Source organism: Plectropomus leopardus, chromosome 2 (assembly GCF_008729295.1).
Source record: "Plectropomus leopardus isolate mb chromosome 2, YSFRI_Pleo_2.0, whole genome shotgun sequence".
Taxonomy (NCBI): Eukaryota; Metazoa; Chordata; class Actinopteri; order Perciformes; family Serranidae; genus Plectropomus; species Plectropomus leopardus.
Genome location: NC_056464.1, coordinates 10,012,735 through 10,037,085, shown reverse-complemented (window position 1 = coordinate 10,037,085; position 24,351 = coordinate 10,012,735). Strand labels below are relative to the sequence as shown.

The 24,351-nt window shown below is 39.7% G+C and overlaps 1 protein-coding gene across 2 annotated transcripts; it reads left to right on the top strand.

Annotated features, from left to right (window-relative positions):
* The first annotated feature begins 1,105 nt into the window (after positions 1–1,105).
* On the top strand, positions 1,106–20,682 carry LOC121953259 (SPRY domain-containing protein 3-like). Of its 2 annotated transcripts, none has more exons than XM_042500249.1 (11): positions 1,106–1,209; positions 2,686–2,832; positions 3,006–3,081; positions 10,472–10,596; positions 11,014–11,146; positions 11,282–11,470; positions 14,781–14,930; positions 18,327–18,384; positions 19,028–19,147; positions 19,242–19,363; positions 19,693–20,682. In XM_042500249.1, exons 2-11 carry the CDS (start codon positions 2,705–2,707, stop codon positions 19,825–19,827), a joined length of 1,236 nt encoding a protein of 411 aa, XP_042356183.1. In that variant the 5' UTR covers positions 1,106–1,209; positions 2,686–2,704; the 3' UTR covers positions 19,828–20,682. The 2 variants fall into 2 exon arrangements, with proteins under 2 accessions (XP_042356183.1, XP_042356191.1); XM_042500257.1 differs by lacking the exon at positions 1,106–1,209 and adding an exon at positions 1,220–1,363.
* Positions 20,683–24,351: the final 3,669 nt, after the last annotated feature.

Sequence of the window (24,351 nt, the reverse complement as noted above, 5' to 3'; positions counted from 1 at the left end):
AGTACTCAGAATAATGCAAGTGCTGTGAAAGCAATATCCAATTACAATAAGAGGACAAGACGTACTTAGTTAATTCCCCCTTTTCATCATGTTCTTGACATTGTTATGACTTCTTTAAATAGCAACCAACACCAAACAAACACTTTGTTCACAGAGCGTGTGTAGTGTCTGTATAACTGCAGGGCTGAAGATTCAGAGGACATGACCGACACTGAGAGGCTGAAGGAGTGCCACTCAAGGTTGGATGACTAAGACATTAATAGCCACGAGCGAAAAGTCCCACCCTGCAAATTCCACTGTCTGTGAGTCACAAACACATTAAATTAAAAGACACGATCACAAAACATGTTTTCTAATACCCAGATCAGTTCATCTCAAATACAAATATAATATAGTTAAAAATCTAGGCCAATAAAAAGGGATACAAAAGGAGGAATAAAGAAATACCTAACTTCAATATCACTTCAGAAGATATTAGACATTGGATTTTTTTAATGTTTTAAAAATCAGTCCTGTCTGCGTATTGATGTTTAATATAACAGTTTCTTAAATCAGTTTCTATAGTCCCACAGTGATTTTTTTTTTTTTTTTTATCAGCGTAACAACAAAAGATTATGCTTTGATATAAGAAAATAAAGAAGAAATGAAAATGAAAGGGCCACATTTCATCACTGAAGATTTTTGGTAAAGTACCAAACAGTCCTGCCCTTCTTTTCTTTATACTTCTTACAGATTTTTACTCAAAGGCAAATATGTTCAAAAGGATATCCTCATTATTTGACTAAAAAGCAACACTTTGGCTACTTTGTGATTCTTGCCAATCTGGCAGCTGGCAAGTTATAAGGAGGCTTCTTCCAGATTGTTACAAAATATATAGAGAGAGCCTATATATATTCCTCTTGAGCAAATATTTTATCGACAAGCTTTCTTGCAAGGTCTTTTTTCAGGTTTTATGACATGTCGAAATGTGAACTCCTCAGGTAAAACTTATGTTAACCACCAACTGTAAAACCACAGTCACATCATGAAGACTACGACACAGACGCACGGCAGCGCACTGGTTAATGACCACACGCTGAATTTATCCTGTGATGTGATTGGTCGAGGGGCGGGACTTCCGACGGCGCAGGTTGGACATAAAGTGACAGACTTCACCTCCTTAAAATTGGAAGAAAAAGCGAAGGACGACGCGTTACAAGTTTTAAAACAGTAAGGAACCGACGTGAGACAAAAGGGCTTTGAGTCATTTGTGTATAAGCTGAGATATAGTGATGTTTATCAGACATTATTAGCCATAATGTCGTAACGCTGAAAGCAGCTAGCCGGCCAACCGAGTCCTGCCTGTAGTTTGGGAAATACGATGGTACGTTTAGGGGAGGCTCGTAAAAGGGATAATTAGAGAACTTAACACGCAATAAATAATAATATGAGGTGATAGCTCGCATATGTGTTTACTTATCAAATATAAATCCGATTTGATAGCCTATTAGCTATTTCATTCAGTCGTGATTGGGCAGATAACTATGTTTTCATCATCACTTTTAGCCTATCATTTCCTGGAACCGAAAACTTTTGAGCCAACGCAACTAACCCCTGCGTCAGTCTGTGTAATACTACTCTGGGTTTCCGCACTGTACTGTAATGATTCACCACTTAGTCAGCGAAATAAAAATCCCCTTACTAAAATACTTGAATATGAAAATTATGAATATGAAACGATCAACAAAACCTTACTGTGAAAAGATGCGTTCACTGTGATTTCATACTCTGACAGAGGAAAATAATTGATTAAATGCATCAGTGTTGAGCTGTTTGACTAATTAATAGTTGATGGACAGATAAAATAATCCGTTTTAATATTTAAGTATTTGTATAGAATATTTACTCTTTTTTTTTAATTAAATATACATGAGAAATTGAATTTTTTACAATATGGGACCTTTAAAAACGTCATTTTTTCCATGTTTTAATTTGTGATTGGGATTTTTTTATGACATTTCATAGACTAAACGATTGGCTGATTGATGTACAATGAAAATAATCATTACTTGCAGTCCGACACCAGTGAAACAGTTAAAATTTTGGCATTTGCAGTATTTCAGTAAGCAAAAGACCAGAGACACATCACTGAGTCAGTGTCTTTTATTCACATGCATTAACAAAAGAGCCAGTCTATACTTGAGTCATCCGGAGTTCACATGGAGTGTAAAAACACCCATTGGACACACCTGACCATCGAAGGGCAAACACAAATAGGGGACTCACGCTGATGCCTGTTGGCAGTGTACAATCACTGTCCAGGCCTTTGCATGTCTCTGGAATGTGGGACTGAACGTAAATGGAAAAACACAAACGCACCAACTCCTCACAGGAAGGGTTTGGCCTGAGGATCAAAGCCAGGTCCTGCTCGTTGTCAGGAAACAGTGTTAATCATGTTGTGGTCAAAGACGTGTGCTGTGGTTTTAAGGAGGACCTGCGCTGTTCTTTTTAAAGTGTCCCTTTTATCCAACAGCTTTTATAGCTATAACAGCATTTGTTTAAATACTTCAGTCGATGTTAAACACACACAAATTCAATAGAGAAAATTGTCCATAGATAACTATCCATTGTTAGTTTGCCTGTTTTTATGATAACATATGCTAAAGGAGAGATAAAAACTTTGTGATTTGTTTCCCTGTGTCCCAGATTGTAATGATTGTGAGACATGGACGACATAAACCTTCATTATCGCTTTCTGAACTGGAGGAGGCGAATTCGAGAAATTCGTGAGGTGCGAGCGGTGAGATACCGGGAGCGGCTGAAAAGGATGCTGAGAGATGGAGACATACTCAGGTAACTGTGATGAGCAGTGTCACCGTGAGTCTGGAGGCACAGAGTTGTCATGCAGCTTAGTCCCTCATTTTAGGCTACAGCTCTGCTGAATCAGTATCCCACTGTGCTTGCATTTGGCAGAAATGATGATTGTAGTAGTATTCATTTATTTTTCTTTCTGTGTCTTTTTGAAGGTATCATGGGAATTCAGATGAAGTTGGCTGTTTTGTGGCGGCGAGGCCATTGTCAAGGAGAAACCGCTATTTTGAAGTAAGAGTTGTTTACTTCCTTTCAAACTATGACTATGAATACAACAGAGGAGTGACAATTTTCGGGAAATGATATGTTCACACTCATCATTTAGTCAAGTCAAGTTTATTTATTTAGTACATTTCATACGTGTGTAAACTCAATGTGCTTCAAATAAAAAACAAATACAATAGTCATACATACATGACAAAAAATACGGAAGATAAAAACATGTAAGATAAAAAGGTTTTACAATGAAACACAAATAAGATAAGTGGTTACTAAAACTTGTATGATAACAGTCATGATTCAAAAATTAATGTTTTAGTGATTTGTTTTTATATGTAAATCTGACTTACTTTTATGACACCAATTCTTTACCATGTGTCCTCCTTACAAGTCTCAGTGTGCTGATGAACCCAACTTAACTCTAACCAGAACTGGGGTATTTATGTTCCACAGCTTCATTGTTGATAAACTGTCAGCGTGATATCATTTTGTACATCTATGGTTGGTTATCATTAGAAAAAATTACAATATCACTAGTAATACCAGTACCCCTAAACTGATTGCGATACCAATAGACTACTGATTTCAGTAACAATAATGTGAATGAAGTGGCGTGTATTGTAGCCATACTTTCAGATGTTTTGGTGGCATCTGGGCATGCTCATCTGCCAACTTTGTCACGTACACTGCTTGACTTCACCACTTCACACACTCTATGGGTTGTAGCTGCTGCGGGAGTGCGAGCTCTGTGCCGGGGACAGTTGTCCACCTGGCTGCATAAGTGACAAAGTGACAGGGATAACTGTTGGCATCTCACAGCTAACATTATCTAACTGTTATTAAGAGGTTTAACAACAGAGTTCAGCTGTTTTGGTGTTGGTGTGAGTTTGTTGAGGCTCTGTGTTGGATGTTAGCTGCTGCTGTGTCGTGTGCCATGAAGAGAGCGGCACAGGAGATGGCAGCAACAGAAAGTTTGCTGATCAGGTGGAGAATGCAGGTATCATTTGACTGGATACGTTTCAATAACACTTGGTATGTAGGTAAAAAAGGTATTCATTACTGATACCCAGCTCTTGTCTCAACTGTCTTTTGTTTTATCTCTTGATGGTAAATGGACTGCATGCTTCTCTAGTCATAGCAACCACTTGAAGCTCTTTACAACATAAGCGTTATTCACCCATTCACACATATTCATACACTAATGGCAGAGGCTACCATACAAGGTGCCACCTGCTCATTAGATGAAAATTTCCACACACTTGCCCAAGGACACTTCAACATGTAGACTGCAAGGGAGAGGGATTGAACCACTAATCTTTCCATTGGTAGACAACCGCTCTAACCTCTGAGCCAGAGCCCCAAAACAGCCCAGTCTCTCAGAATTGCTTCATCATGAGTCATATTATTCCAAATGAAGATAGTGTAAGCGGTACATAGTAAAAGTAAACATATATATATGTATTAAAGTGTTTCTACATACTCATTTGAAAAGGGGTTTTGAGTTTGTTCACATTGGAATTTGTTCAATATTTAATATAATCAAGGATACAGATCTGCATACAGATTAATTGTTTATTATAGTATTGATGGACACTTATTGTCCCACAATGCACTACACAGTAGAAATGCAGGAGCTCCTCTGGGCTGGAAATGACTAAAGCAATTTAAGACCACAAGACATTGTTTTTCCTGTACCTGTGGTTTCAGCTCAGATACATTTCAGACAACAACAAATAAAGTTTTAGTATTTGGCAAAACATTCTGCAGTCTATTTGAAACTGTCAGCAGGGATCCACATCTTGTTTCATTTCCTGTGAGTAGAAAGTAATAAAGTATGCTCATTTTTGTACACTAACTGTCAAAACACAGCACTGTTAAGATAAGTTTATAGTGTTAACTTTATAGCATTAGTATTTATTATGGATTTAGGACATAGCCTTGTTCTGTGTTGATGAGAGTAGCCTTGACAGGCCGGTATTTGATTTCTTGCCTTCATCTCGCTGAGTCATACCGAAGAAGAAATCATGACACTTCCTGGGAGCAGCACTTTTATGAGAAACAAAGCTCTTTTGGTGTGGAAATACATTTGTTGAATTATTTGGCAGCTCTTTCTACATTGTGTGCCGGGGCTGGGACTACAGTGAATACTGAGGCTAATGCTGATTCTTTAAGTCATAGGTGCCAAAATCATTTACACCAAAGTCAGAGGCAGTGTCAGCAATTAAATCCCGGCCCCAGCATAACGAAATAGCAACTATCATTTTTCAGATTAAAACAGATTGCATGCCGTACATCTCTTCTTGAACAAGTTCAATTAGGATTGAGAAAAAAATGTTTTTGTGTCTTTTGTTCCCATCATTTTTATTCTTATATTATTCTTATTCCTTTGTGACTGAGAGGAGACAACAATATATCTTTGGATCAGAGGAGAAACCAGGTAGAAAGAGCTTTAGTCTTACATAAACTCAGTAAATGTAGTCGCTGGGGTCACACACATTTCCTGCAGTTTTTTTAATGTAAAAAAATCATGCCGTTAACATTGATTCACTTCATGCATAAGGTTTTTTTTTTACCCCCCACCCCCTCATAGTTTTTCTGTGCCTTTTAAGCCTTTCATGCAAGCATGGAACATATGTTGTTTACTATGATAATAAAGGCTGATTTTAAACTTGAAAAACTAATAATGGAATTTTCAGAATGAGTCCTTGAATTCATGCAGAGGTAGACAAAAGCAGGTTTCACATCTCTAGCCAGCAATCGTTAATTTTGACGGCAGAAATTATAGCTGTTTTTATCAGCTGTTGCCAGCTAGCTTATTAAGACAATGTTACCTCCGTGAGTTGTTTGACATTTTTATGAATGTTTTTTAGCTGTCTTGTTTCAAAACAAAAAATATGCACTTGATGGCTACTTGCATGAACTTGAGCTACACCGATCAGCCAAAACATTCAACCACTGACAGGTGAAGTGAGTAACATCGATCATCTCCTTACAGTACAATGTTCTGCTAAGAAATCTCAGGTCCTGGCATTCATGTGGATGCCACCTGACGCTCTCCACAAAACCAAACACCATTTCAGACCAAGTACCCCTCCCTCATGGCTACATACTCCCCAATGGCAAAAGTTTTTATCACCCTGACGGCTGCTCAACTATTGTTTTTCTGATAAGTTTTATTTTATTGAGTTATTTGATGCTGTAAAAAGGGGATTTGATGACATGACTGACAGCTTTGTGTGCCAATCAGTGCACTTGCTTGCCCAGTGTATGGGAGGGATCTCAATACAGCAGGATGTCACCAGGATATTTTGGTTTTACTTTTGCACAGCGGGTAACAGATTCATTCAGTTGTTATTTAGTCACGATGGATGAGTGAGAGCAAGCCCTTATTTACACTGACGTCGAGAAAAATACATCACACAACAAGAAGAGTAATAAAATCATCTAACCAGTTAAAAGCAGTTAAAATAGTGCACTTTAATGGGGCTGTGTTGTGCATTTTTATGTACAGTATATGGCGCCACCATGAAAACTGCCAAGGAACGGCCGGAGGAATGTGACAAAGAGCTCAAGGTTTCAGCCTGACCTCCAAATCCCCAGATCCCAATACAATCTTGGGGCATTCCAGTACGCTAAAGGTTTCCCCAGTCCATGGTGGGACCCCCCTTGGATTAGACTTGGCTGGGGATTAGAGTTGCGAGTGTTTGGGTGGAGCATGTCAGTGGGATCCACATGCCACGACCAAAAGTTTACCAGCAGAGCGTTGCATTGTGACAAGATGATCAATGTTATTCACTCGGTGTAAATTGCCAGCAACAATTCTCAGGCTGACTGCAGGAAAATCTGTTTTTTTTTTTTGTTTTTTTTCTTTCAAATCAGATTTTTAAGACAGACTGTCCCCACTGTTATTTGCAAGTGATGTGGCAACGACAGCTGTTGGAAACTATGTAGCTACGCTGGCGATGTGGCTTTTTTTTTTTTTTTTTTTTTCATAAAGAAGCATGTGAAATGGAGGTCTATCATTTTGCTCAAACAAGCACATTTGAAAGCTGATTGTTTGGAGGTGCCTGCAAAGTACCTGCAGACAATTTATTTTGGTGTCTGTGGGCTGATAATCTGAACAAGGCTTTAGTTGCTGCTAGGGGGCTAAAATGTACAATAGCGTGCTGTTGACACCAAGTGAGTCACATTCTTCGTCTGTAAACAGCTTCAACTAGCAAACAGTAGGAAGGCTTTATACAGTGCGACATACTCTAACACTGAATTTAAAGCTGCTGCATACAGACAGTATATAAAAGTTTTAGTTGTGCTTTTCATTTGATGGGTTTACCAGCTGGATCTGATACAAGGGCTTTCCTTTTTTGCCCTGACACTCTGGTTTCATAAAACCAAAGTCTCAGCTCATTGCAGATCACGTGGTGGTTTGTTTATTTCACGGTTCTCGGTAGTCTAGACACTGTAGTGCACAAACATCCCAGGACAGTGACTGTTCCTCAGAAGCAACCTTGTTGAAACTTGCCTAACACACACACATCCTGCCTCGGTCTGACGTGTAGTGAAACAGTAACTAACCTTCTCAACCTTTATACATGCATGTGCTTTGTCCCTGTGACTCACTTTGTGGGAGTCACGTAGGAGGAGGGTGGAAAGCATTTGCGTAAATGGGCATATGAGCTGATAAATGCTAGTAAAGTGGATCCTGATTGTAGATCTGATGGCAGATTTTAGGGTTCATCTGCATGTTTAAAACTGACCCAGAGAAAAGGGACGTATTACTTCTCACTCTCGGGAGGCCAGTGAGGTCATGGGAAAGAAGTTAAAAGTTTCCTCTCCTCCTTGTCCTGGATTTGCCAGCAGTGCTCCGATTGCAGTGCGTCCATGTAGGGCTCCCTGGGGATGATGTCATAATGTCAGTATTCAGTTATGATAACAATGCTAAAGGCCAGCTCTTTACTTAAGGCTTTTCGCTTTGAACCAACACGCACTTTTGTACAAAGAGATGCTCTATAGTTTCAGGTTGGTTTGGAAATTTGATGAAGTGAAAAGAGAAGCAGAGCCAACCCAAAAGCAGAATGTAATGGCATGTAGAAAGCCAGAAGGAGCAGGAACAGAAAGCTTTTCTGGCAAATAAATCTACAGCATTCAAGTGGGCATTCTCAAACTTTCATGTCACCTTGTGTGATTTTCCAACCATACAATCTGTTAAAACTAGGAGGCAGACGAACATCCATTTTGACTGAAATGCTTCAACAGCTATTGGAAGGATTGCAGTGAAATTTAATAAAGACATCGATGATCTGCAGAGAATTAATCCCTCTGACTGTGGTGATCCCCGACAGCAGAAGCAGCACCGGCAACAAAAATGTTTATGACTAAATCGCTGCATCCATAATCCTATGCTATGCACTATACATACTCCGCTTGTGTACTACAACATTCTTTTTTTTGTAAATTAACAGTATTATGTATCTTTTTGGATGCACTGAGCTGTAATTACCATGTCACTTCCTGAGAGCTCCCTTGCTGGTTGGAGATTCGCAACCATAGTAACCAGTGCTAACTTTAGCTCTACTGGTCACTTAAAAATAGTTGTAAAACTATACTACAACTAGCAAAGTTAAATCTGACACTTCTGATATACGTACACTTAATTTGAAGTGGTATCGACGTTAAAGAGCCGTCTTGGTTGCTGTCAGTTATGAACGTTGTCTTCTACTGCACTGCATACAGTGCTCCAGGTATGGCGTTTTTCTGTTGACCAGTGCGGAAGTTAGCATCGCCCTGCTCCCTTCGTCAAAAAGCCAATGGGATTTTCCCATTGGGTTTGGGATTATTGCAGAGAATAAGCTCTGTGGCAACCACATGTTTATGATACTTACACATTTTGTTGAGCAAGATAATCTTCACAAATGAAAACCACTTTGAGGATTTTTGAGGCCCAAATCCAATCACCAGAAATAAAAAGGTAACGTTAATGGCTATAAAAGGAACAACACCACAGTCATTTAACATAACATCTCTACCACAAAAAGGCTGTTTTCTTTCATGTGTGCATGTATGTGCGTGCGTGTGTGTGTGTGTGTGTGTGTGTGTGTGTGTGTGTTTATGTGGTCATGCACTTGTATCTTATTAATTTTATCGTATTATTTTTTATCTGTTTTGTTGATTTTATTATTTTTTAAAGTTTTAAAGTCTCTATTGAGGGATATTTATGCTGGCATGGCATCCAGTGTTTGCATTTTGTAATATTTCATTGGAAATAGTATGCAGTTAACATATTTTTGGTCTCATGTTGTGTTTTTCTCTGTTTTAGCATACTAAACAGCCTGTTACTTTGGAATTTTGGACATAGCTAATATCTGCAGAACTAATGGCATTCCCTTCTGCCTCAGTTTAGTAGTAGTTTTAGTTGTATAAACAGGATTACCCTGCTTGCTATTTTAAGACTGTAAGTGTACATAAAGTGTACAAATTTATGTGACTTATCACCCATGAATAACAGCATCCACCAAAAGGAAAGAAAATCTGATATAAAAAAACACAAAAAAGACATCTGTGTTCTTCACCCCTTCACCCTCACTCCCCCGCTCTCATACTTGTCCTCTCTTCCTCTGCCTCAACAAAATTTGTTTGGCATCTGCACAATATAAAAGCCTCCCGCACACTATGCGTAATGAGTTGCTCATGACACGTTGCTCCGGATGTTGAAACAGCTTCTTTTGAATTCAAGGTTGACATCCCAAAAATATCAACCCTGTGTTTTAGAAAAAAGTAAATTACTCATCATATTATTTAGAAGAAGTTACGTCTTGGTGCTCTTATCTCTGAATATCAGGTTCTTGCCAAAAAGGAAGCCCTTTCATTGAAATAAAGTAAATTTGGTGGCATTGTACTGTTTCAAAGGCCCAGTGTGTAGGGTTTAGGGGGATATTTTGGCAGAAATGGAATACAATGATCATGACAATGTTTTCGAAAATGTATAGTTGTGTGAAACTAAGAATTGGTGTGATTTTGTTACCTTAGAAGGAGCCATTTATATCTAGATTCAGAGTCGGTCCTCTTGCACAAATTGAGCCATGTTGTTTCTACAGCAGCCCAGAATGGACAAACAAAACACTGACCCTCGACTGGGCTATTCGTTTGCATTCACATATAGTTATCCCACACACTTGGCACAGAAGATGCAGTTGGTTGCAATCTGCATCCTCACCAGTGGATGCCACTAAATCCAACCTACTAGACCTTTAACAGATCCCAAAGATAATCACTTTTCTTATTTGGGGTCGCTAAAAAAGAAGAAAAGAAGATATATGTTTATATTTATATATTTATATATATATATGTATGCACTGATGCTTCCTGTCTTGTTTCTCAGTGATAATTCAGCCTGTGGTGTTTGCAGGTGACCATTATCGATACAGGAGTGAGAGGAATGATTGCTGTTGGTTTGGTACCTCAGCTCTACAAGCTGGACCATCAGCCGGGCTGGCTCCCGAATTCTGTGGCTTTTCATGCCGATGATGGCAAGTATGTGTTAATGCTGTTTTTTGTTTCATATACTGTAGAATAAACATGCTCTTAATGATGCATGGAGATGCAGCAGAATAATGGATGATATAATGTTATATACACACAAGCTAAGAGAACTCTTAAACAGTGTTATTCAAGTGATTCAACCTGCTTTGCTTGTTTTCACCCCCCCCCCCCCCCCCCACCCCCGTCCATGCTGGCCATTAAGATTTTGATTTTTTATATTACTTCGACTTACCTAGAGGGAGATAACACAAATGAGCTGTTGATTATGTACCATTTTCCCTTCATTTTCTGTTACTGGAAGCATTTTCTGAGTGACTGTTTTTCCGTGAAACATCTGCAAAATCTGAGGATGATGAGCCCAAATGATTAGCCATCCAACCCCCCTCCCCCCTTCTTGTCTCCCCACAGGCTGTATAATGGAAACACTGTCGGACAGCAGTTTGGTCCAAAATGCTGCAGAGGTGACAGAATCGGCTGTGGAGTATCTCTGGACTCGGAGGATGGACAGCTAACTGTATTTTTTACCAAGAATGGCAAAGAAGTGAGCTCTCTGTCACAGTCATATTACTTCAACTGAGACAGAATTTTTCAACCGATACAACTTAAGTCATGAATGTATTCAGAACTCCCAGCTACCTTTCTCCATAAACAGTTCTGCTTCTGAATATGTGTCTAGGTCGGCAGTGTGGAAATCCCAGCGTCTCCTGAGGCTCTCTATCCCGCTGTGGGAATGCACTCCTTAGGGGAAGAAGTGCTGCTGGACCTGAACGCCGAATGGGGGATGGAGGAGGATGATGGACAGATGATTGTTGATAGTCATGAAGAGGACTGGGGCCGTCTCCATGACGTCAAGGTGACCGGCACGGTGAGTCCTGTTGGTGAGAGATAGCTGATCGAAAAAACGGACCAGTTCTTCTGTGTGAGCAGGTCTGCCAGTCAGGCACATTAAATGTAGCATTAAAAAGTGACAGCTTGTCTCCCTGGTAAAGGTTCATGCTGTGTAATGAATGGCTGGTATCAGTGGATGGATGAAGCAGAGGGAGAATAAGTGAACACCAGATTATTGGTCTGGAATACATCAGAAAGCTTTAATTATTTTAAGGTTGGCTGCTAACTGCTGTTTGAAGCTCAACTCTGTAACCACAGTTTAAAGGCCGTACATCATTTGTTTGTCACTCCATCATTGAAAGTACATTAAAATACTCTTTTTTATATATTATATACATTTATTCTTTAACATGTTTTTCCAACATAAAATTAAAAAGCTAATAAAAAAGGTAATAATAATAACCATCACTGTTAGTGCTAGGTTGAATGTTGAAAGAGAGGTGTGCACCAAAATAACTAGCAGTAGCGCAGATATTCAGCTATGCATGTTTGGGCCTCAGTCCCATCAAAACTGACGAATATTAGACATATCAGAATGGTAAGTTAGTAATAGTAAGCAAGTGTAGTTAGCAGCTTTCATTTGTTTATGCTGAGCATGTAGGCCTAATGGCAGTGGCTGAAACAGCATTAATGGTTGTGAAACATACAATAATATCTATTATGATGTGACAGTGAGTCCATATTGTCACATTATCATTACATATTTATATAGCGGAGGTCCATCCAAAGTTTGCAGAAAGATATGTGTACTCTGTCATGCTGAGATTTTTATATTACAACCAGTTTGAAAATCTGGAGGTTTGGATTAAGAAAAGTGATCTTACCAGATCTTTGTGGCCTCTTTCACATCTCTGCATATTAGCTGCTACTAGCACAACACACCTGAATTCCCAATTGTTGGTAGAGTTGCATTGTGGGTAATATAGGTTTTTGAGGAAGAAGAATAAATGGAATAAAAACAGCTGTTCTGATTCCATCTATTTTTTAATACGTCGAGTGACTAAATTTGATTAGTTTGTGAAGGTCCCCAACCCCAACAGTGTAAACTAGACAACAGTATCAGTGACCCAATACAGGACTGGTGGATCTTTGTCAAATCCAAAAGTTAAAAAATCCATGTTGAAGATCAATAAAGCAAAGTGCAAATGTTTAGATTGCAAGCTCAAATCCAAATCTGAGATAGTCAATATTAGCTTCTGCTAAATAGTACACCTGATAAGAAGAGAATGATATTTTCTCCAAAGCACCCATTGACCTCCTCTCTCCCTTTGTTTGGGACTCCACCCCTCCCTGTGATGGCAGGGCTGCAGTGTTTGTGTCTGACTCAGGCGTTGATACGCACAAATCCAAACAGAAAAAGAGTAGGAGGGAAGAGCAGCAAAATAGCCTTCGGGCAGTACCTTCATGCCACCCGCACATTTAATTACCCTTTATTTCTTTCTATTACAAATTTGGCCCCATCCTGTGTGATGGCAGGGCCCGCAAACCGCTGTCTGATCCCCCTGCAGCTTGTCGGTTACACATGTGCACGTCTTAACTGTACAAGAGAGCTGTCAGGACTCGGCAAACAAAACATGTTATTAACAAAGCAAGAGTGTTGCTTTTCTGCTGGGTTTCGAAGCCTGTGAGGGAAAGCGCTGTGTGCTTTGACATTTTTATTGTTGTTTTATTGTAAGTTTCTTGGATTACAGGTTTGTGCTTTCCAATTATTAGGTGTTCTGGTTTCTGGCTGTCTTCATTTATTTGCATAAACACGAGAGCGGCTGTTTACCTCTTAGAGGTTGTGCTTGCGTACTGCCAGAAATGGAAGAGAAGGAAGTGTATTAGACAACATAAGAGTGAACTGATCGTCTGACTGCTCTGATGACATTTGGGGAAATCACTGTGGCACTGTACTCCGCTTCAGTGGTGTTGACGTCCTCTGCTGCATGGAATAAACACTTATGTATCTCTGTTGTCGTAGCTTTGCTTTTAGTACGGCGTGGGGATGACAAATCCAAATCCTGCCCCGTTTTCCCAGCAAAGAAGGGACTGCATGACGTTGCGACCTAGTTTCTCACCTCATCATCTAACATCTCTAATAGGATAATGTGTGAATAAAACATGCTCTTCGTCTCATCTTATTCAACTCCTGTCTCCATCAACCTGAGAGGGAAGCAGCAGCCGTGCTGGTGCAACATCAGACATGCCATCACTAGCAGTGAAATGCAGTGTACAGTTTTGGGCTGATCCCAGAGTCTTTGAGTCATTTTTAATACTTTGAGTAAACCCCTCCAGTTTTTTTGGCATGCCTAAACATACAGCAGGTTTAACATTGTGCTTGAATAACACTAGGCACTTTTTTTATTTTCTGATCTAAATAATAAAAAGACTCGAACGATTGTGACATTTAAATCTAAAAGCATGTTTTTAAATTTGCATGGAATAGCAAATACAAAAAAGTAACTCTTGTCACATGGTTTGAACTGTTTCAGAAAAAAAACAAAATGACTACATAACACATTATGTAGGTTAGTGGAACAGATAAGAAGCCACCTTGGAACTGGGGCACAACTTTGACTTTCTATATGGGACAGAGACACTGCTTAAAGGGACAGTTCACTCCTGCCTCCTCTCCAATATAAGGAAACCAGAAAGCATTTGGCTTGTGGGTGCACCAAAAAAATGCATTTGAAAAACTCAGCAGCGATGTCTCTTTCCAGAAATCCTGATCCACTTACGCAAGATAATCCACAGACCTTGTTGTGACCAGTTTCATGTTTCTGTCTACCAAACTACACCTGTCAACCTTATTAGATGCATTAAATGACGCATTAAATAAGTGATAACTGGATTTTTCTTTTTGCCTTTTCACTCGTGTTTGGTTCAGCACCTGCTCCGAGTTTGGAATGGATGTGTGTGCATACTTTTGCTTCTGTTTTATTGCTAATTAATTAAACTTTTTGAGACTAAAATTGTGCTGAATGCTGATATTATCCTTTCACAAATTTGTTGTGGATAATGCTTGATATATGTAGTAACAATAGCTGTAGCCAGAAAGTTTCCATTTACACATCCAACGCTACCTGGAGCATGAGCATTTATTTGGAGTCATGTCTTTGGTCACCCCGTACATTTACACACAGTATTTACTCTGTTTTTAGCTCTGTTTGTCTCACTCAAGTCCTGAGAGAAATATCTGTCTCTTCACCTGCTAGCTAGATGCTCCACTGTGTTCACCACTTAGCTAGCTGTTAGCGCTGGTTATGCTGCGGGGCGGGTAACTATGTCTGTGTTTTTCTCCACAGCTGCTGGAGTACGTGGGTAAAGGGAAGAGCATCGTGGACGTGGGCTTGGCTCAGGCCCGTCGGCCTCTCAACACACGCTTCCACTACTATGAACTGGAGATCACAGATGCTGGAGAGAAGTGTTACATCGCCCTGGGGCTGGCACGCAGGGTAGGAGCCTCCTCCTTGTAGCCATCACCATAATGATCACTTGTCATTATCACTGACACCCCACGTTACTTACCGTACGCACACTGCGGTTATCTGTCGGTAAAGAAAACTTCTCCCCGCTCTCTCACCCCTCGTCATCACTCTCCCTCACTGCTCTCACTGTTTCCAGTCTGAGTGATGGATGACCGAAAGAGGAAAAGCTAACAACAGAATAAATATTGTCTCATTTTACCCCCACATCTGGTTTTCCATAGAAAGCAGGTTGTTCCGTTTATATGCTAATCCGCCATGTCAACTAAAGCACTGGAATGGAGTTTGTGAAAGGTTAGTTATGAGATAAGATGAGAGCGTCTGATTGTTTTGTCTCTGTTTCTTGTAGCTCCTGCTTCATTATACTCCACACATTCAGTCACCGTACACAAGATGAGATTTATAAAAAGAATTAAAAGCATTCGGGAGTCCCTCAGGCTGAACAATTTATGGTTGATATCCTAATTAGTTAGGCGGTGTTAAATCACAACGATGACAGCAAGGGATGATCCATATTTTGGAAATAAGACTTGTTGAGTGATTACACATCAGAGATGCAGCTGCTTCTGGCCTGACATGAAACTCTCATGATCTCATGCATATCCTGTTTAATACAAATAAAACCGCGCACTGATGGCTGAGGGTGCAGTCATGGTGACATTTTAACGACAGATATGAAGTGAAGTGTGGCTCGCACACTGCTGTTCTCCGCTGGGACTCTAACTTACTGGATGCTAATTGATTGAGCATCACTCTTGTTAATCACGCTGCTGTTTTGCCAGCTGTGATGGAGCCTGGGAGGTGGTTGCGCTCACCCTCGACACTGAGCTCCCCCTGACTCCTCTGCTGTTAGTTACCGTGTGTGGGCACAACGCACCCTCGGGTCAGGCGGCGTGGAGAATAGAGCTCTGTCATTTCGCTGATTGTTTTCCAGGAATTGTTTTTCTCGATGCGTCTGCGGTTTTGCTGGAGAATTATAAATCCATCAAACGGTCATTCCTGAGGTTTTGTTTCACACACGCCCCCACACCCCTCACCTTCAACGTCATCTCCTGCAAGATGCACCAGTCTGCTGATGGGAACCATTACTGCAAAACAGAGGTGGCTCAGAATAACACATGCTTAACAGTAACTAGTTGCTCAGTGGTTGTTTATATTGAATGAAGAAGCGATTGTTATGGTGCACTCTTTTTCTTCTTTGTTGCTTCAGGGGGAAAAGTTTTATTGTCTCTGTTTTCAGTGATTTTCCTTCAGGCTTATCTTTTCTTGCTTAATCTGCAAATCTCACCCGTTGCAGTGCCCATCATCACATCAGGGACCTGCTTACAGGGGGCTGAAAAGGTTACTTAGACTTAACACTTTTTTATGTCTTTTCTTTTTTATTTCAAGAAAACCCAATTCAAGAATCCGTCACTGCACAGAAAGTTGCCGTATTCTAGAGGTGTCACACTGCTTGACGAAAAATTATGTTAATGTTGCAGAAAGAACAATTACAATGCCCAAAGCTAGATACAAGATGTGTGAAGCTGTATGTGAAGAAACAAATACTTGTAAATTAGGAGAACATTATATTGTGGGTTTTACATAAGACTTGATCTAATTTTGAAAGAGACCTGGCCTTTAGCTACAAATTCACTTCACTAAACTTCTCAATTAACTGCATTATTTAAGTGATCAATAAGCTGTGTTCCGAATTGCATACTTTTTCTTTTTACTTTTACTGCTGCGCCACCGCACACAGTCGGTACATACTACTTCATCCTAATACTGCACCTTTAACTTTGACCATCTCGCTCAGGCATGTCTAAAGTCCAGCCCGGGGGTCAGTCGCGGACCGTGGACAAATTTTAATTTGGTTCACCCGGTTAATCAAGCAAGATCACTTTGCATTTTTGCACACATTATGATGGCAGGGCTGTCATACATTTTGTAGACATGCACCAAGTACGACTTACACAAGCGAAACTATGTGTTTTCATGAACAGTTTTTACCTGAAGCAGACGGTTCCTGCTGGTTAGCAGACAAGGCTAGAGCAAGAAAGCATTAAATTACGCGAGGACCGCCGCTTTCAGGAGGGGTGGAACGTCGAAGCATTTGCGTATTTCTCATATATATATTTATTTTCTTTTTCATTTGAACCCCTTTGATGCAGGAAACAGCTGCCACTAAGTATTTTCAGATTCTCTACTCTGGCCCCTATTCAAAAAAAGTTTTGACGCCTCTTCTTTTGCCTCTATATTCATTACCTCAGAGATAAAACAAAACGCCGATTGCCGAGCTTGCAGATGATGGAGGCCAATCGGGAGAGCTCTGCTGCTCTTTGCAATGTTTGAAGTGTTAACTCTTAAATCATAACTGCATACCTTGTAGATTCTAATATGAAGTAGTAAATCAACAATAAAATTACATATACTGTATGTCTGCTGTCATTTTTATTTTGGTAGTTATGCCCTTTTGCTGGTGGTTAGCTCTATGGTTGTTTTGTTCACTTAAACAATGAATATTCTTATTTTTACCATTTCACTGGTCACCAGTCATGTTAATGCGCTGTCATCCATCATTGCAGCGTCTGACTGCGGTCAATAAGCTGTCAAGCTCTCATCTGTTGGCGGCTCAGTTGAAACCACATATCTTCCTCTGTGCAGAGGATTTTGGGTTGGAATAGTCAGAAGCATGCTGGCTGGCCAACTGCAAAATCTGACTGGACGCAGCGGAACATCCTGGTATTTTTGGCATACTGTATTTGACATGCTATGTACTGGGACAAACTTTAAAGAAAAAATCTTCCATACTAAATAGTATGGTAGTATGGGTATCGGGACACAAAATAACCCATAGATGATTTTTGCCGCTTGTCAAATCTGTATGAATTGTAACCCGAAATTTAATTACATGGAACTTCTTAAGATAATGTGCAGGAATACTTACTTACCCGTCCTTATTGAAATATCCCTTTGAAAACATTTACTGACTGATTCCGTCACCTCACGTGTGTGAGATGGCAGCTGGTCTGGCGTTATCTCACACTAAAGTTTTCTTGTCTTTTCCGCACCTGTCTGAGATCATCCATCAACTTAGATTCCTAACCTCCTAACCTGTCAGTCTAAACACTGACATTTTTGGATGCCAAAGGCTGCAAACAGTGTTTTCAATGCTGAGCATGGGGCAAAACCTTTGCTTGTGTGTTTTGTTTTTTTTTTTTTTTTTTTTTTTAATTTCAGTCAGTTTGCTCCTTTCAAGACAGAAAAAAGCAAGAAAATTCTCCCAAACTTCTATCAATGAAAAAAGAAATAGACAGAGACACTGCTCAGACTTGTTGATGTGCCACTGAATCAGAAGATGTCATTTTCTCTTTTGTCCCACAGGACTATCCCAAAAACAGACATCCAGGCTGGAGCAGAGGGTCTATAGCCTACCATGCAGGTGAGTGTTGGCTGCATGCTGCATGATGATCTGTTTCCTCTGCAGTCAGATTAAAGCCATATTGCACCTCTGCATCCATTATGGGCAGTGTCAGTTTCTTCTACTCTGTTTTATATGTATTTTTACACATTTATTGTGTCGCCAGCAATCACATTTGTAATAGCACCACATGGTCACATGTTTCTGGCAATGACAGAAAGTATACATGTCTTTGTAATAAATTATTATTGATAGCCAGTTTTAATAAGAATGAAACATTTTCAAGGTTATTAATGATTTTTCCCCAGCTGTAAACAGCCAAAGCAGTACATTGCTGAAAATAGCTCACAATAAACTCAGGAGTATTATTGCATATGTTCATCCCTGTCTCTTGCGTGGGTTTCCTCTGGTTGCTCTGGTTTCCTCCCACAGTCCAAATTATGCAGGTCAGGCGAACTGGGAACTCTAAATTGCTGGTAGGAGTGAGTGGGAATTGTCTGTCTATACAGTCTGGGTGTTGATGAGCAGGAGCAGCGATGGAGGAGCAAACAAAAAGATTTGTATGAGTGTTGGCGAAGGCAGATGCTGTCTGGTGTCTTGATCGTATCACTCTCTCGTGCATGCCACGTGAAACACTCATTGGTGACCCGGCTGTTCTTTCTAGATGATGGAAAGTTGTTCCAGGGCAGCGGGGTCGGAGACGCGTTTGGACCCCGCTGTTTTGAAGGGGACATTATGGGCTGCGGGATCATGTTTCCACGCGACTACAGCCTGGATGGTGGAGGTGAATATCTTCACATTGTTTCCAAATTTCTGTGCGTCATCATGTAAAACCTCTAATCATCTTACTTTTTATTTCTGTGTCCGGTTTCTTTTAGATGACACAGACGACTGGGACTTCGATGTGCTTCCCAAACCCAGCGAGGTTCAGAATGACTTATATGCGAATAATGAAGAGGAGGAGGAAGAGGGAGAAGATTTGGAGGGGAGGAAGGTCACGGTGAGATGCTCGGGGTCGGGATTCTTAAAGGGGCACTATATGATTAGTAGAGCATATCTGTGTCAGACTCTCAACATGGAGGTGGCTGAGCCAGCAGCTAGTAGCTAAAAATGTTAACAGCATGAACTGTGCTAACAACAGCAACAGTGCTTACAGAGCTAACAGTACCCACGTTTAGATTGCCTGACTTGATTTCTCCAATATATCTTTAAATAGCTAGTGGTCGTTTCGTGGCTATAATAAGGTGCTGAATCTCCAATTGAGCTCCTTTAAAACTGTAAGAGGAAATATTCATATCATCTCTCTGCTGTCTCCTTGGGTTTGAACAGGTGTTCTTCACCAGAAATGGAAAGGTGGTGGGCCGGAGGGAGGTGGCCTTACCTGTGGGAGGCTTGTACCCCACGATTGGCATGATGAGCACTGGGGAGAAGGTCAGAGTGGACCTGCACCCCCTCAGCGGCTGAGCAGAGAGGAGGGAAAACTGAGGGGAGAAATCTGAGCACGGACAAGTCAATGAACCCTGGTACATCTGTGGAGATCGGGCAATGCACAATACCTCCACATCAACAGGCTCCAAGATGTTACCTGAAAGTCACTCCAGTGTGGAGGGTGACTGTGGCTCCCTCATGCTGTAAGAATCATAACAATGCATGTTAATAGGACATGCACGCTACAAAGAAGTGCTTTTATAATTAAATGGTTTTACAGAAGATTGTTAAACCAGATGTTTGTACAGGTTTCATCACACAAAGTAAAGTTTATAAAATAACATTTAAAAATGCCAAAAAAGCAAGGGTCTCACCAGAATAATGAATGTAAAAATCCAATCGGAGCAGACCCCAGCATACAACAGGACAGCAATCGTATCCAGTTTGTCAGCAGATATGCAGCTCCACTCTCACAGCCTGCAGCAACACCGTGCTCATTACCGGAGGTCGGCTGTGTTTCCTCCTGTCGATGGTGTGTTACTGACACTCAGTGGACAGAGTGAGTCTGCAAAATAATGCTCAGAAAGTCTTCCAAAAAAAAAAAAAAAAAGGTGTGCACTAACTGAATAGAAAGTTTACTCTGTGAAGCCAAGTTGGTAAAATTAGCTGTTTTACGAGCGTGGTTCTGCACAAGTACGAGTGCTTGTTCTGACATGGAGTCATTACAGCATGTTTTGTGGCAACTGTGCAAGCCACGTGTATGAGGAATTACTAGATAAATCAACTATGACAATTTGCTGAAATTAAAACCAAACCATTACACTTTTTGATGTTAGAATAAGCCGTTATTAACCCTTTAAAGCCTGGAGTGACGTCACTTTTCTTGTGCTGCTTTCAGATGCCTTTCACAAGTATTTAAAGCTTTGAACCCTGGTGCAATTTCTATAAAAAAACATGGGAAAAAGGCAATGAGCAACTTGGTGAGAGATGTTGCACAAACCTCAAGAAGCTAGTAGAATGATATTTTAGAAAAAGAAGAAGAAGCTAGACTAGAGAAACAAGAACAAAACTATATTTATAATTATCAAAATAACATTTTTAAAATTATGGTAAAAGTCATTCTATTTCTTGAAGCACCTTTTCCAAGTCTTTGTTGCCTTTTGCCCCTTTTCTTTTCTTTTTATTGCAAATTTTCAGGTAATTTTCTTGCTCTTTGTGCTGATTTTTTTCCTAATTTCTGGGTCATTTCTTCATAAGTTGTTTTTCTTCTTTCCATTTTTTTTGTTGACAAAAATCAAGCCAGTTTGCTCAGGTTTCAAAGGGTTAAAGCAAAATTCCATATTAAAGGGACAGTCCACCCAAAAATCAAAGATACACATTTGTCATCTTACCTGAAGTGCTATTTATCAAACTAGATTGTTTTGGTGTGAGTTGCCGAGTGTTTGAGATATCAGTCGTAGAGATGTCTGCCTTCTCTCCAATATAATTGAAGTAGATGGCACTCTGCTTGTGGTGCTCAAAGCACCAAAAAATACATTTGAAAAACTTAACAGCAATGTCTCTTTGAAGAAATCATGACTCAAGATGATCCACAGAACTTGTTTTGAGCATTTTCATGTGGGAACTGTTGAATCACAACCACCAACTGTATCACTGCGCAAAAGGAAGTATGCATCTTCTCATGAACAAGAGACTGGTGCTCGTGACAGCGCAGTATTCATGGCATCCTCCGCAGCTAAGCTGTGACGTTAGCTCTCTGGTTTGTGCAGGGTGCGGGGCAGATGTCAGCTTGAAGTCCTCTGTGATGTGGTTGCAGGTGTAGTTCTGTAGAAAGAAAAAGGTTTCTAGATGGAACTGATGATTTTTGATTTGGGGGTGAAGTGTCCCTTAATGTTAGGTTTTTCAGTCAACATTAGCTATTGTCCTTTTTTAATCATGTATGAATGTAACCTAATTGTAGACACATAATAGACAAGATGTACTGTCATTAAAAAATCATGCAGGTCATAATCACTCCAAAGTCTTTGAGAGAAACACTCGTGTCTGAAAGATGTTTGTTAAACCAAAATCATGTCAGAAGAAGAAAATGAAGCCATACTGTAACTAATACTTGCTGCTTTCAGGTATATTTGATAATCAAAATTAAATAGCATGTCTTTTCTATGGTTATTTTTGTGATTTTGCCGTATGTTAAGGTCAACCATCGATTGCCACAAACCTGTAATGCATTTTATGTGTTTTTTGGGGGGTTTGGTCACAAATGTAGTTGTTGTTTTGTAAATGAATCAATCTCTTTGACACTGAAGCCTGTTAAAGATGATTTTGACTGTTTCCGTCCTGACTCTTATGTCAGTGATTGAGGACTGTTTTCGCTTTGTGACGCCAAATTTCCAAACACACCTAATTTTTTACAAAAATTGTAGCAATAAAGGTGCTGCTTCTTGTATCAGTTCACACTTATAACAGGTATCTCTGTAGATTACTGTGCTACAAGTTGTGAATTATTCATAAAAATATAACAATAGGCTGTTAATTGTAAGTGCAACTTTTTTGAGGATTGGGGAACCTACTGTATATTATTTTCTTTCCTTTTTAAAAAAGCCTGACATTAACAGATATAAGAACTTCCTCAGGCTTCACAGCCAGAATGTTTTTAAATTTTTGACCTCATGAGCGAAGTGCCTGTGTGAAAAGGTCCTGTTTGGATGTTGGTCCCTAAAAAACCTCCTCCAGCACCTCTTCTTAAAGGTTCCACATGTGTATGAACTCTGCAGGTCGCTGAAAACATCTAGAAACACATAAGGATTAATTGCGTCCATGAAGTGTCCCCCTGGTCAGAAAAACATGTTAAAGACTGGTGTTCATGTGAACCCTCAACTGCTGCTAATTATGTGCCGAGGAAACACTGTGCACATCATAATATCAGCCTGTACTGTAGACAGAGTGTACTCATATTTCACTGTCATTGTCCACTTTAATGTTTATGATCATCTTAGTTCAGAGGAGCCAATAATGATCTTCTGCTGCTGTTGGCCGTCTTTTAATATTTAGCCCGTCTTTGTCTTTTCTGTAATGAATCATGAATGAAGTCTCTCTAACTCCAGCCCTTATCGTGTACATCTGGTCATGTATGTTTTTATTTCATCTTGTCTCTTTTCACTTAAAGCATCGGGTAAACATGCCAAAATTCATGCTAAAAATAAAGCATATTTACACCCTGTTTTTTTTTTTTTTTTGGTTGTGTCAAGTTTAATAGGAATAATGTTTAATAAAATACAGACAAAACTTTCAATTCCTAAATTATGTATGTAGAATGAATATTCTTCTCGCAGTTGTCTTGTAGTACTGAAGTCAAATGAAAAGAAATACAATCTAAAGGGTTAAACTGTTTATAATTCATATAATGTGTTAAAAGAATTCCAAAAGAGGTAATATATAAGAGGAAGAAAATATAATTTATGGCGTTATTTGGACTTTTTAATGTTACACACACTTTATGTCAACATTTTGAATGTCTTAAAACTATTAAAACTTCAGTACTTACAACGGTGGTACTTGAAGCTCAACAGTATATGCGGCATAATATTAACAGGGCTAGAAATTGTGACGCCTTCAAATTACATTGTGCATATTAGAAAACCTTCCAAAGCGATGTCTCAAGAAGACAATCGTGTTTAAATCGAGCTTTTTCTTTGGCTTAGTTGTCATCATGGTTGTCTCTTCTTAAATGGATTAAGAAAGGTGTTATTCTGACTGTAGCCTGCAAATTTAGAAATATGAGTTGATTAAAAACAGTTGTCTTCTGTGAAAAAGTGCACTCATAAGGAAGCTGATTGTTCTATGATTAAAGTTGTCAGAAGTCCAATTATTGGGGCAGATATTTGGCATTTTGCTCATTATCTTCTTTGGCATTTTACTTCAATAATCAGATAAAATTATTAATCAAAAATTGCAAAGACAGTGTCAGTGTGGGAGGAATTTTTACCTTCTAAAACCTCCGGCAGCTATTTTATTAATTCATTTTTATTTAAATTTTCCCTTGACTACAAAAAAAAGTTGGTGGGAACTTGTTGTATGTGATGTTGAACGTTTCAGTTTTGATTAAACGTTTGTTAAAGTTGTTTAAACAAAGTTTTGTGTCGGAGTTTGTTATATTCCAAATTTTAAATATTGACAGAAAGATTTTCATGTTTATTGTAAATGCATATTGATTCCTAATATTGGTTACTGGTCTCATTAACTACTAATATTCAACCCCTAATCACAAGCTTTCCCCTAAAAAGGTGCACAACAGATCGCCCTGCCTGGGAAGGACACGCCCCCCTCAGGTGGAATCACTTCAGCCTAATCAGAGGCATTAAATGCTGCCTTCCTCGCTTTGTTCTTCCTTTTTCACCTCGACCATGCTGTGTGCGTCATGTTCGTCAAATTCCTTATTTGACATGTGTTTTACTTAATTCAGGACATTCCATATGGCTCCTGCCCTTCAGGAGCAGCTGCAACAACGATTATCAATTTCAGCCCCACAGCTCTGCAGCTTTGGCAGCACCTGGGAGAGAG